This window comes from Cetorhinus maximus, chromosome 26 (assembly GCF_964194155.1).
Source record: "Cetorhinus maximus chromosome 26, sCetMax3.hap1.1, whole genome shotgun sequence".
In the NCBI taxonomy this organism is placed as follows: Eukaryota; Metazoa; Chordata; class Chondrichthyes; order Lamniformes; family Cetorhinidae; genus Cetorhinus; species Cetorhinus maximus.
In genome coordinates, this window is record NC_135904.1 from 38,277,684 (window position 1) to 38,291,496 (window position 13,813).

The following is a 13,813-nucleotide window of genomic DNA, read 5'->3' on the forward strand; positions in this document are numbered from 1 at the left end:
CCTGTCTGGACCCTCTCGGGATGAAGGGTCAGCCATTTAGGACTGAGGTGAGGAGTAATTTCTCCCTCAGACAGTTTGAATCTTTGGAATTCTCGACCCCAGAGATTTATGGGTGCTCAGTTGTTGGGTATAATGAAGACCAAGATCAATAGATTCTTGGGAACTGAGGGAAGTGAGGGATATGGAGGTAAGGTAGGAAAATGGAGCTGGTGCAGTTCCATCTTATTGAATGGTATAAAAGGCTTGATGGGCTGAATGGCCAACTCTTGCTACAATTTCTTATATTCTTATCTAAACTAGATGATCAGGTCATTAACATATTGCTCTTTGGGAGCTTGTTGTGTACAAATTGGCTGCCCCACTTTCTGGATTACAACAGTGACTACAAGGCAGAAGCACTTTGGAACATCGTGAGGTTTTAACAGGTGCTATAGAAATGAAAGCCTTTCCTCTCACATTTCGAACGTGTGTAGATTTAACAGAAATAATTGGATTGTAAGATTTCTTGGCCCCAAACTTCCTTCCCCAAGCCAGTGCTGAGGTGCTGCAATCTGGGCCAATGTGGTAGTATTCGGGGCAGGACATTGATACACTGGTTCCCTTGTTCATTTTTACACCTTCTCAAAATCGCTATCAGAAGGTGAATAATTAGGCCATCCACACTGATTTGCTAGAAGAACCAACGTTATTTATTTTGATTACAGAGACAGGAATCCTGCTCAGTCCATTGACTGGAAACCAATGACTTTGTCTTGACAACTTGTGGATGCTGCAGGCTTGAAATGTTACTGCTGTCAGTCCTGGTCCAGCTGGAGTTTATTTGGGACTACTGGAACTATCTGACATTCCCTTTAGCTGCACCCCCGATATGGAGGAGCAGGCAGTCGCTGCAGCGATTGGTCAGAATTTTCAGCACCTATCACATGGTGGAATTTGATAGACCTTTGGTTCCATCTCGGATTCCAGTCCCCCTCCCCCATTGGAGGTCTAGGTCTCGTTCACACCATACTACCCTCTCTTCCTCCATACCGCCCACCCTCACCCTCCTGACCTTCCTCCATCCACCCTCTCTCCACCCAATCCCACCTTCCCCTCTACCTACCTCCACATTTCTCCCTCTGTCCCCCCCAAACTTAGATTCTCTGCATTAGGTTCAGCGTCCAATTTTCACACTGCTGTTCCTCTGAGAATGCGATGGATTATCATGTGCCCACATTTACACTGTAGTTGTCATGTTTGATTTCAATATTTAAATCTAAATACATTTTAAACAATCACCATGAGTTTATTCTGGTCCTTTGCTATTTTAAAGTGTTTTTCTGGCAGTGTTTTTTCTATGTTTTCTTGTCTCTTTCTGAATGTCTGTGCAGGAGTCTCTGGGTAACTGACAGAAACGTGCCTTTGTGTGACCAACAGCTCTTACAGCCACTGAAGCCGATGGATCTCCCTTGGTTGAACAATACGTTCCCTGTCCTCACTGCTCCCGCACAGCCACAGAGGAAACACTAGACCAGTCCCAGGCTCAGGGTATGCATTACTTCAGTATGGAGGACTGCTTACTAACTGCCATCGAACACACACACATCGAGTGTCCAAACCACCCAACAGACCCTGTACCACTGGAGGAGCTGGTTCCCGAACTTTTTATGACTGATTTCCCTACCCGGTAAGGACCGTGTGTTTATCTCGGAAAGGTAGAATGGGACTCCGAAATGTCAGTTCTGATGTTGGGTTTCACTGTTTAAAAGACAAAGCCATTTTGTTTCTTATTGTAACCTCAAGAAAGATTGATAAAAAAATAAAAAAACAGTTTGTGGGAGAGTGAGGGACAGCAGAAGAATGGATGAGAGGGAGGTTGGGGGGCAGCTCAGTGCTGGGCACTGAGGAGTGTTGATGCCGGGCACTGAGGGGTGTCGGGCACTGAGGCAGTGTTGGGTGTCGATGCCGGGCTATGGTGGGAAGATCAAGCAGTGAGGTGGAGGCGGTGCTCAGTGCTGGGTATGAGGGGGGGTGTGGGGGGGAGCAGTGCCAGGCACTGGGGGGCAGCTCAGTGCTGGGTTTGGGGGGGTGTGGGCACCGAGGGTGGGGATGCTCAGTGCCGGGCAGTGGGGGGTGTGGGCACCGAGGGTGGGGGCTCAGTGCCGGGCAGTGGGGGGTGTGGGCACCGAGGGTGGGGGTGCTCAGTGCCGGGCAGTGGGGGGGTGTGGGCACCGAGGGTGGGGGTGCTCAGTGCTGGGTATGGGGGGAGGTGTGGGGGGGGGCAGTGCCAGGCACTGGGGGTGCTCAGTGCTGGGTTTGGGGGGGTGTGGGCACCGAGGGTGGGGGTGCTCAGTGCTGGGTTTGGGGGGGTGTGGGCACTGAGGGTGGGGGTGCTCAGTGCCGGGCAGTGGGGGGTGTGGGCACCGAGGGTGGGGGTGCTCAGTGCTGGGTATGGGGGGAGGTGTGGGGGGGGGCAGTGCCAGGCACTGGGGGTGCTCAGTGCTGGGTTTGGGGGGGTGTGGGCACCGAGGGTGGGGGTGCTCAGTGCTGGGTTTGGGGGGGTGTGGGCACTGAGGGTGGGGGTGCTCAGTGCCGGGCAGTGGGGGGAATTGCGCAGTGAGAGGGGGACTCGGCGTTTTGCCAGTCGGGGTGGGGGTTTTGGTGCTGGGCATTGGATTGGGGAGGTGGGGTCAGTGCTGGGCAGTGTGGGAGGCAGGAGGGGGGTCAGTGTCAGGCAGTGAGGGGTGAGGGTGGGGCTCTGGTCAATGGGGCTGCCAGGCACTGAGGTCTGTACAGCTCTAACTCCTGTCAGTCGAGGCCATGGTGAGATTGTCAGCCTGGAGCACTGAGATCTCGGTGTGGCCGGGGTGAGGAGCCTGACCCTCTGGTCACTGACTCCACAAACTCGCCTCCTGGCCCTGGTTGCTCTGTTATTAACTCTCACTCGTTTTGATTTCAAACTGTTTATTTCCATGAGTTTGCTTCTATATATAGACACAGCTCCTTGTGCTTAGATGGGTCTTACCCATTCTGAACATAAATCTGACTCCCAACAGTTGACAACTCCAGTGGGAATACTGAGTAGATCAGGAAAAAAAGGAAAATCTGAGGAAAAGTTGCCACTTTGACCTCTATCCTGCAATTCTAATCGGAAAAGCAGCTGAGTTTGGTTTGGTTTTAATGCTGGTTTGACATGGTCCGGCTTTGATGGATTCTACCCATTCTAACTGTGATATATTCTGTTGTCACTACCCATGACCGATACGGTGTGGACACCATGAAGCAGCCTTGTATAAGTTACAAGTGAGTCTTTGAGCGGAATTTTTCACTAAGCGGGCGGGCGCCTCAGCAGCTTGTGGGTAAATTGATGGGCAATATTTTGCCCAGTGGGCAAGCACAGGATTAGGAGCCACGCTCTCCATTAATTAACAGGTTAGTTAAGGCCCTTGACAACCCAACTGATGGCGATTTAACATTGCCCGGGCGAGTTTTCACTCATCGCCCAGGCAAAACTGGCAGGCGGGCAGGGCATAATTTGCAAGACCTCATCCATGGGCAGGATAAGAAGGGTCAGCAGTGTTGTCAATATGAGTAGTGAGGAATCTTGGAGATAACTTGCTACTGGTGGCTTATTGAGACTTGACAGCTTCATCTCTGATCGGGGCTTCATTCTAAACATTTCCAGGCTTCATTTCTGAACTCATTGGCATCTTCCATGCTCCCTGAGGATTCAGACCATGTGGGCCTCAAAGGTAGTGATCTCAGGATTACTACCAGTGCCACGTGCTAGTCAGGGTAGAAATAGCAGGATATATCGGATAAATACGTGGTGAAGAGATGGTGTGAGGGGGAGGGTTTCAGATTCCTGGGACATTGGGACCGGTTCTGGGGGAGGTGGGACCAGTACAAACTGGACAGGTTACACCTGGGCAGGACCGGGACTGATGTCCTAGGGGGAATATTTGCTAGAGTGGTTGGGGAGGGTTTAAACTAAAATGGCAGGAGGATGGGAACCTATGCAAGGAGTCAGAGGAGGGGGAATCAAGGACAAGAACAAAAGACAGAAAGAGGAATAAGAAAAGTGATAGTCAGAGAAATCAAAGGCAAGAATCAAACAGGGCCTCAGTGAAAAATAGTGGGAACGGGAAAAGTAATGTTAAAAAGACAAGCCTTAAGGCTTTGTGTCTTAACGCAAGGAGTATTCGCAATAAAGTGGATGAATTAAGCACACAAATAGATGTAAACAGGTATGATATAGTCGGGATTACGGAGACATGGCTGCAGGGTGACCAGGGATGGGAACTGAACATCCAGGGGTATTCAGTATTTAGGAAGGACAGACAAAAAGGAAAATGCAGTGGAGTTGCATTGCTGGTTAAAGAGGAAATTAACGCAATAGTGAGGAAAGATATTAGCTCCGACGATGTGGAATCTGTATGGGTAGAGCTGAGAAACACTAAGGGGCAAAAAACGTTAGCGGGGGTTGTATATAGACCCCCAAACTGTAGTAGTTATGTTGGGAATGGCATTAAACAGGAAATTAGAGACACATGTAATAAAGGAACATCTGTAATTATGGGTGACTTTAATATGCATATAGATTGGGCAAATCAAATTAGTAACAATACCATAGAGGAGGAATTCCTGGAGTGTATACGGGATGTTTTTCTGGACCAATACACTGAGGAACCAACGAGAGAACAGGCCATCCTCGACTGGGTATTGTGTAATGAGAAAAGGAATAATTGGCAGTCTAGTTGTGCGAGGCCCCTTGGGGATGAGAGACCATAATATGATTGAATTCTTCATCAAGTTGGGGAGTGATGTAGTTGATTCTGAGACTAGGGTCCTGAATCTTAATAAAGGAAACTACGATGGTATGAGGCGCGAGTTGGCTATGATGGATTGGGAAACTTTACTTAAAGGGATGACGATGGATAGGCAATGGCAAACATTCAAAGGGTGCATGGGTGAACTGCAACAATTATTTATCCCTGTCTGGCGCAAAAGTAAAACAGGAAAGGTGGCCCAACCATGGCTTACAAGGGAAATTAGAGATAGTATTAGATGCAAGGAAGAGACATACAAATTGGCCAGAAAAAAACAACAGACCTGAGGATTGGGGGCAGTTTAGAATTCAGCAAAGGAGGACCAAGGGATTAATTAAGAAGGGGAAAATAGAGTATGAGAGTAAGCTTGCAGGGGACTTAAAAACTGACTGTAAAAGTTTCTGTAAGTATGTGAAGAGAAAAAAATTGGTGAAGACAAATGTAGGTCCCTTACAGTCGGAAACAGGGAATTTATAATGGGGGACAAAGAAATGGCTGACCAATAATCTGAATTGGCTGACCTAAATACATACTTTGGTTTTGGCAAAGGGGGACACAAATAACATACCAGAAATGTTGGGGAACACAGGGTTTAGTGAGAGGGAGGAACTGAAAGAAATCAGTATTAGTCAGGAAATGGTGTTGGGGAAATTGGTGGGATTGGAGGCCGATAAATCCCTAGGGCCTGATAATCTACATCCCAGAGTACTTAAGGAAGTGGCCCTAGAAATAGTGGATGCATTGGTGGTCATCTTCTGAGAGTCTATAGACTCTGGAACAGTTCCTACAGATTGGAGGGTAGCTAATGTAACCTCACTATTTAAAAAGGGAGGCAGAGAGAAAACAGGGAATTATAGACCAGTCAGCCTGACGTCGGTAGTGGGGACAATTCTAGAGTCCATTATAAAAGACTTAATAGCTGAGCACGTGGAAAACAGTGGCAGAATCAGATAGAGTCAGCATGGATTTATAAAAGGGAAATCATGCTTGACAAATCTACTGGAAATTTTTGAGAATGTAACTAGTAGAGTTGATGAGGGGGAACCAGTGGATGTGGTTTATTTGGACTTTCAGAAGGCTTTCGACAAAGTCCCACATAAGAGATTAGCGTATAAAATTAAAGCGCATGGGATTGGGGGTAGTGTGCTGAGATGGATAGAAAACTGGTTGGCAGACAGGAAACAAAGAGTAGGAATAAACGGGTCTTTTTCCAAATGGCAGGCAGTGACTAGTGGGGTACCGCAGGGATCGGTGCTGGGACCCCAGCTATTCACAATATATATTAATGATTTAGATGAGGGAATTAAATGTAATATCTCCAAATTTACAGATGACACAAAGCTGGGTGGGATGGTGAGCTGTGAGGAGGATGCAGAGAGGCTTCAGGGTGATTTGGACAAGCTGAATGAGTGGACAAATGCATGGCAGATGCAGTATAATGTGGATAAATGTGAGGTTATCCACTTTGGTAGCAAAAACAGGAAGGCAGATTATTATCTGAATGGCTATAAATTGAGAGAGGGGAATGTGCAACGAGACCTGGGTGTCCTTGTACACCAGTCGCTGAAGGTAAGCATGCAGGAGCAGCAGGTGGTAAAGAAGGCAAATGGTATGTTGGCCTTCATAGCCAAAGGATTCGAGTACAGGAACAGGGATGTCTTGCTGCAATTGTACAGGGCCTTTGTGAGACCACACCTGGAATATTGTGTGCAGTTTTGGTCTCCTTATCTGAGGAAGGATGTTCTTGCTATAGAGGGAGTGCAGCAAAGGTTTACCCAACTGATTCCTGGGATGGTGGGACTGAAATATGAGGAGAGATTGAGTCGGCTAGGATTATATTTGCTGGAGTTCAGAAGAATGAGGGGGGATCTCATAGAAACCTATAAAATTCTAACAGGACTAGACAGGGTAGATGCAGGAAGGATGTTCCCGATGGTGGAGGAGTCCAGAACCAGGGGTCACAGTCTGAGGATATGGGGTAGACCATTTAGGACTGAGTTGAGGAGAAATTTCTTCACCCAGAGAGAGGTGAGCCCGTGGAATTTGTTACTACAGAAAGTAGTTGAGGTTTCCAAAACATTGTATGCTGTCAAGAAGGAGTTAGATATAGCTCTTGGGGTGAAAGGGGTCAAAGGATATGGGGAGAAAGCGGGAGCAGGCTATTGAGTTGGATGATCAGCCATGATCATAATGAATGGCGGAGCAGGCTCGAAGGGCCGAATGGCCTACTCCTGCTCCTAGTTTCTATGTTTCTATGACCCTACCAGGTATCAGAGAGCCTTCCCTTACCCTGGGAATGGGGATTGTGGTCCCCACTGGAGGCACCTCCTCTTAGGAGAAAGAGGGGGCCAGAAGGTGGAGGAGGGCAGGAGTCCCAGTGCAGCCTCCAGGGGAGGGACCTGTGGGAGGAGAGTCAGAGGTACAAGGGGTGCAGAGCCAGCAGGTAGTCCAAGGCAGAAAGGGCTGCAGAAGACACCATTATCCTGCTGCCAGGGTTTACAGGTGGTGATGCAGCTACCTCAATATGTCCGAGGTGCATTGCTGAAGGAGGCTCTGTCTCTCAAGGGAGACAGTGACCTCCATTTGTCAGATGATTGGGCCTGAGCTCAGCTCCGACTGTGTGGGTGGACACCCCAAGCCAGTGGCTCTGAAGGTCACAGTGGCCCTCAACTTCTATGCATCCGGCTTTTCCAGGGCTCAGTGGGGGATCTGTGTGGAGTCTCCCAATCAGCTGTCCACACTTGTGCCAAGCTGGTGACAGAAGCTCTGTTCAGGTGGATATTCACTTTCCTTCATTTCCGTAAGGACGAGGCCAGTCAGGCAGAGTGAGCCAGAGGCTTCGTGGCCATTGCTGGCTTCCCCTGTATCCAGGGTGCTATAGACTGTACACATGTGGCCATCAAGGCACCAGCAGGTGAGCCCGGTGCCTTCGTCAACAGGAAGGGCTTCCACTCCATGAACGTGCAGATAGTGTGTGATCACAGGATGCAGATTCTACAAGTCTGTGCAAGGTACCCAGGCAGCTCACATGACACATACATCCTGAGACTTTCCCAGGTGCTGAGGCTATTCAGTGCTCCAGCCCAACTAGATGGATGGCTGCTGGTGGACAAGGGTTATCACTTGAAGTGGTGGCTTATGATGCCTCTCCACCACCCCAGAACAGAGGCAGAGCAGTGATACAACAAGAGCCACACCTCCACAAGGGCTGTGATGGAGAGAACCATAGGTTTTCTCAGGATGCACTCCCGATGCCTGGACCATCCAGGGGGTCACTACAATACCCCCCAAAGTGGGTGTCACTGATAGTGGTTGCAGGCTGCACTCTCCACAATCTGGCACTGGCAAGGGGGGACCCACTGGAGGAAGAGGATCTTGACGCAGCTCCACGGGCCACAGAGGATGAATCCAGTAGTGAGTCCGAAGAGGAGCACGGTGAGGGGGATGCTGAGGTCATGGAGCCAGACCTCTCTAACCTTCCAGGAGGCCGGGACACCAGAGACACCCTGATCCAATGCTCCTTCAGCTTGGCTGTCAAATAAGAATTACCACCTCATGCCAGGGCTGCCACCTCATCGTGGATCGTAAAAATGCCCCTTTCCTTGGCCCCCAGGATACACTCAGTGCCTGTGCAATAAAGGTTCGAGCCGCCCACGTCCAGCATTATATACCGGGGTACCCTGCACCTACAGAACAAATAAAACATACTCAGGCCAATAACACAAAAGCAAATGTAATTTTATCTTGGAATTCACAGCCTTGAACAGAAAAAAAACCAGTGTTGGTAATCACACCATTAAAAAAAGAAAAACAACATGGAGGAACAAAAGATCACTCGGGACCAGTCCCTCTTGTGCTTAAGGTGTTTTAAACTTACGTCTCCGAGGGCTACGTCTTGGTGCTCCCCCCTCGCTGGCACCGGCATTGGAGACAGCCGGCTGACTCTGCTGTCCTGTTGGCCTTGATAACCTTGCCGGTTGTCATCTAACCAGTGGAGCCTGTGTTGGCCCCGCCAGGGAGGGAGCGGCCAGTGTCAGGGCTGGCATCTCCCCAGTCACTGCAGCCTCATTAGATGCCACAGTCACTGGCAGAGGGGCAGAGGAGCTGTTGCCATCATCCAGAGCGCCCTGAGAGGAGCCCGCAGAGTCAACAAACTGCTCGTGTGCCAACGTGAGGTCACCGTTGATGGATGGACACCGAGCTGGAATACTGGGTGCCCCACCCATCTCATGCACGGACACTGACCAGCGGAGCCATTGCCTGTGTGGGGACTGGCAGGTCTGAGCACAACCCCAGGAACCTATCATTCTGTTCCTGGAGTCGCCTCTCTCTCAATGGGGGAGGAATTGCGCTCGGCCATGAGGGTCATTGCATTGCTCACGTTCCGCGGGGACTCCGGCACAGCAGAGACCCTGGCACAGCAGAGACCATGGCACAGCAGAGACCATGGCACAGCGGAGACCCTGGCACAACAGAGACCCTGGCACAACAGAGACCCTGGCACAACAGAGACCATGGCACAGCAGAGACCCTGGCACAACAGAGACCATGGCACACAGACCCTCTTGGATCTCACCAGATCCTCCTGCACATCCCACTGGATGTCCAGCATCTGCTACCTGATGTACGACCATCATCAGCCTTCAAAACTGAGCATCGGCCTGGTCTCCAGCAGTCCCCCAACTGCCAGCTGCCCTGGGCACTCTCTGCCTCCGCCTTCACCTCAAGCGAGTGTGAAGTGCCCGCACCAATGTGCACTGAGATACTAGCCACTGAACCAATGCCCACCAAGTGCTGGTACCTGCTTCAGAGAGCGGGTGCTTGGGGAGCATGGTGGTCCTCTGGTGTTGGGGTGACCCTTCATGGTCCAGAGGGTGAACCTAAAAGGGAGAAGGAGGACATGTCATTAGTTAAAGCCATCACACTGTCACTGTGCATGCCAGGCATCCTGGTGAGACAATGGAGATCTGCATCATGGTGCCCTCGTCTTCCAATGATCAATGGGGGCTCCAGGTTTGAGGCTCCCATGAATGAAGAGACTGCACCAGAATGGTTGCACAAGCAGAAATTCTCACCTCAGTGCACTGCACTCTTACCTTCGTCTGACACCCCAGCCTCACCACGGCCGCTTAACCGAGGTCCATGGCTCCTCTCGAGCTCCAAGGTCTCCTGCTCATACCGGGAGAGGACGAGGAGGTGTGGGGGTCCTCCACCAGTCCATGACCTCTCAATATTGTTATAGGATGTCGTCTCCTGAAAGGACAGAGGAGCATTGATGAGTCCACTCTGTACCTGCAGCGCCATTGCAGCCTGGCCAACCCCAGCTGAGGAGCACCTTGCAGGGCACATTCAAGTCGTAGCCCTTGAGCTGCAAGGCACTCAGCCCAAGCAGCCAGGGCTCACCCCCTTGGCCAGCTCTGGCGTATTGGCAGTTGGCACTCAGACTCTAATACCCTGGGGCTCCATGGGGTGGGGGAGGGGGCCAGCCCAAAACAATTTACCACACTGACCCACGCCCACACGGTACTCATTCTCCCTGAGGGCAGCAGGTCACTGAAGCGCTTCCAGCACTGGACCCATGTGCGCCGCACCACGTCACGGCTGCTCACCCGGGCTGCCACCTCCTCCCATGCCCTCTCTGTGAGGTGTGGTGGCCTCCTCCTCCCATCTCTGGGGACAAGGGTGTCCCTTCTGGCAGCCACCTCCCCCAAGAGGGTGGCAAGGCACTCATTAGAAAAACGGGGGGCCAAGTGCCCCCTGGACCTGCCCTCCCACTCGTTGTTTGCTGACACTGGGCTCCATCCTTGTAACAGCGGACTGACGTCCATCGCTGGCAGCGTTTCTGAGGCTGCCTGGGCCATTTTTAAACAGGCCTCCCGGTCACCATTGGACCTGGCAGCCAGGTTCCCGCCCCCACTCGGCCTGTCCCAGCCAATGACAAGCCCTGTTTCACACTGGGCGGGCCTTAATTGGCGGGACCCAATCACAGGCAGCGGTTGGATTTCTAACCACCCCTGCCAAGCCTTCCTGATGAGGGCAAGATACTGAACTATGTCCATATTTACAGTAGGTATGGAGAGGACTCCATACTAGGATCTTACACGTTGCTACTCATCTCCAGGCTAGCCCTAACTCTAGGTCATGTGCCTTCTTACCCCACCACGCGGGCTGTCTCGTTTTAACCCTTTAGATACCAGATCCTTCTACTACAAGTTTCTATATTTACTTCAGCACTGATTGAAATTGGGTGGGTGCAGGGTGTCAAAGACCCACCTGCCATCAGAAACTCGGGCAGCCAGCATTTGTCTGCCACCCAACATATACCCCTGGATAATTCGGCCACAGGAATTGAAAGGAAATGATTCTTTGTGGGGTTCCTGCCCACTCACCTAATTGGGAGCCTACCCACCTCAATGACACGCAGCCCCTGTGAACGTTGCTGTCTCTCGCCGCATTATGTCAAGTGAATACTCCTGGTCCTTCCTCTAGGGTCACCTCCCTCTCCCATCCCCGTCCCCATCCCACCATATCTCCATACAAACATACCAATTAGGACCAGGAGAAGGCCACTTAGCCCCTTGAGCCTGCTTCGCCATTCAATAAGATCATGGCTGATCTGAATGTAACCCCAACACCACATTCCTGCCTATCCCAATAACCTTTTACCCCATGCTAAAGACTCTGCTTCCACTGCCTTTTGAGGAAGAGAGTTCCAAAGACTCACGATCCTCAGAGAGAAAAAATTCTCCTCATCTCTGTTTTAAATAAGTGACCTCTTATTTTTAAACAGTGACCCCTAGTTCTAGATTCTCCCACAAGAGGAAACATCCTCTCCACATCCACCCTGTCAAGACCCCTCAGCATCTTGCGCTTCAGTTAAGTCACTTCTTACTCTTCTAAACTCCAGGGGATACAAGCCTAACCTGTCCAAACTTTCCTCACAAGACAACCCACCCATTCCAGGTATTAGTCCAGTAAATCTTCCCTGAACTGCTTCCAATGCATTTACATCCTTCCATGAATAAGGAGACCAATACTGTACACAGTACTCCAGGTGTGGTCGTGCCAATTCCCTTTTGAACTGAAGCAAATCCTTTCTACTTTTGTATTAAATTCCTCTCGCAATAGACCATAACATTCTATTAGCTTTCCTAATTATTGCTGTAACTGCATACTAATCTTGTGTGATTCATGCACTAGGACACTCAGATCCCTCTGCACCTCAGAGCTGTACAATCTCTCACCATTTAGATAATATGCTTCTTTTCTATTCCTACTGCCAAAATGGACAATTTCACATTTTCCAACACAGAGTCCATTTGCCAGATCTTTGCCCACTCACTTAACCTATCTATATCCCTTTGCAGACTCCTTATGTCCTCTTCACAACTTACTTTCCAGCCATCTTTGTGTCATCAGCAAATTTAGCCACCATACCTTCGGTCCCTTCATCCAAGTCATTTATATTAATTGTAAAAAGTTGTGGCCCCAGCACTGAATACCTGTGTCGTAGCACTCGTTACATCCTACCAACCAGAAAAAGACTTATTTATGCCTACTCTCTGTTTCCTGCCCTGTTATAACATCTTTAATAATAGCTTCTCACATTTTCCCTATGACAGATGTTAGGCTAACCGGCCTGTAAGTTTCCTGCTTTCTGTCTCCCTTTTTGAACAAAGGAGTTACATTCACGAGAGAGTTTGTTAGCAAATTTTGGAAAATGAAACCCAACACATCAACTGTCTCACTAGCCGTATCTTTTTAGATCCTAGGGTAAAGTCCATCAGGACCAGGGGACTTGTCAACCTGCTCCAACAGTTTGCCCAATACCATTTCCCCGGTGATTGTAATTTTCCTGAGTTCCTCCCTCCCTCCCATTTCCCAATTTACAGCTATTTCCGGGATGTTAATTGTGTCCTGTATAGTGAAGGCCGATGCAAAATACCTGTTCAATTCATCAGCCGTCTCCTTATTTTCCATTACTAATTCCCCAGACTCACTTTCTATAGGACCAATTCTTGCTTTGCTAACTCTTCCTTTTTAAATATCTATAGAAACTCTTACTATCTGTCTTTACATTTCTAGCTAGTTTTCTCTCATACTCTAATTGTTCCCTCCTTATTAATCTTTTAGTCATTCTTTGATCTTTTTTATATTCTGTGCAATCTTCTGACTTGCCCAGCCACCTTTGTGCAATTTTATGCTTTTTCTTTAAGTTTGATACTATCTTTAACTTTTTTAGTTAACTGCAGATGGGGGGGTCTGCCCCTTGGAAATTTGTTTCTCGTTGGAATGTATCTATTCTGTGTATTGGGAAATATCCCTTTAAATGGCTACCGCTGCATCTCTATTGACCATGCTGGGACCAGTGTTCCTGCAAGTGGCATAACTAGGGAAGTCGAGAGGGCTTTAAACTAAATAGTGGAGGCAATGGATCAAATTTGGTAAGATGCAGTAAATCAAAGAGTAGAGATAAGGCAAGAGAGAGAGATTTTAATATGGGAAATGATAAACAGACCATGACAGGAAGGGTAGAGAGTACAGGGAGTACAAATCTGAGAGTAAATCAGCAGATAAGGCTAGAGCTTACAAAAATATTAACGGAAAGAACTAAAAGCTCCATATCCAAATGCATGTAGCATTCGAAAAAAAAACAGATGAGCTGATAGCACAGTAGAAATAAATAAATACAACCTGATAGTCATTACAGAGATATGGCTGCAGGATGACATAGATTGGGACCTGAATATTGAAGGGTACATGACATTTAGGAAGGACAGGAAGCTGGGGAAAGGTGGAGGGGTTGCTCTGTTAATTAATGATGGTATTTGCACATTCGAGAGGGATGTCCCAAGTTCAGGAAAGCAGGATGTGGAAGCAGTTTGGGTAGAGGTGAGAAATGATAAAGGCAAGAAGTCTAAGAACCTAATTTGCCTGTTCACTTTAGCTAACTCTGCTTCCATGCCCTCATAATTGCCCTTATTTAGATTTAAAATACTAGTCTT

At 49.1% G+C, this 13,813-nt stretch overlaps 1 protein-coding gene across 1 annotated transcript in view; it reads left to right on the forward strand.

Annotated features, from left to right (window-relative positions):
• lrrk1 (leucine-rich repeat kinase 1) overlaps nt 1-13,813 on the forward strand; it is a 179,755-nt gene that overhangs the window by 108,821 nt on the left and 57,121 nt on the right. The window contains exon 24 of the mRNA XM_078530495.1: nt 1,417-1,666. Coding sequence (XP_078386621.1) covers nt 1,417-1,666 — 250 coding nt within the window. The remainder of the gene's footprint in view (nt 1-1,416; nt 1,667-13,813) is intronic.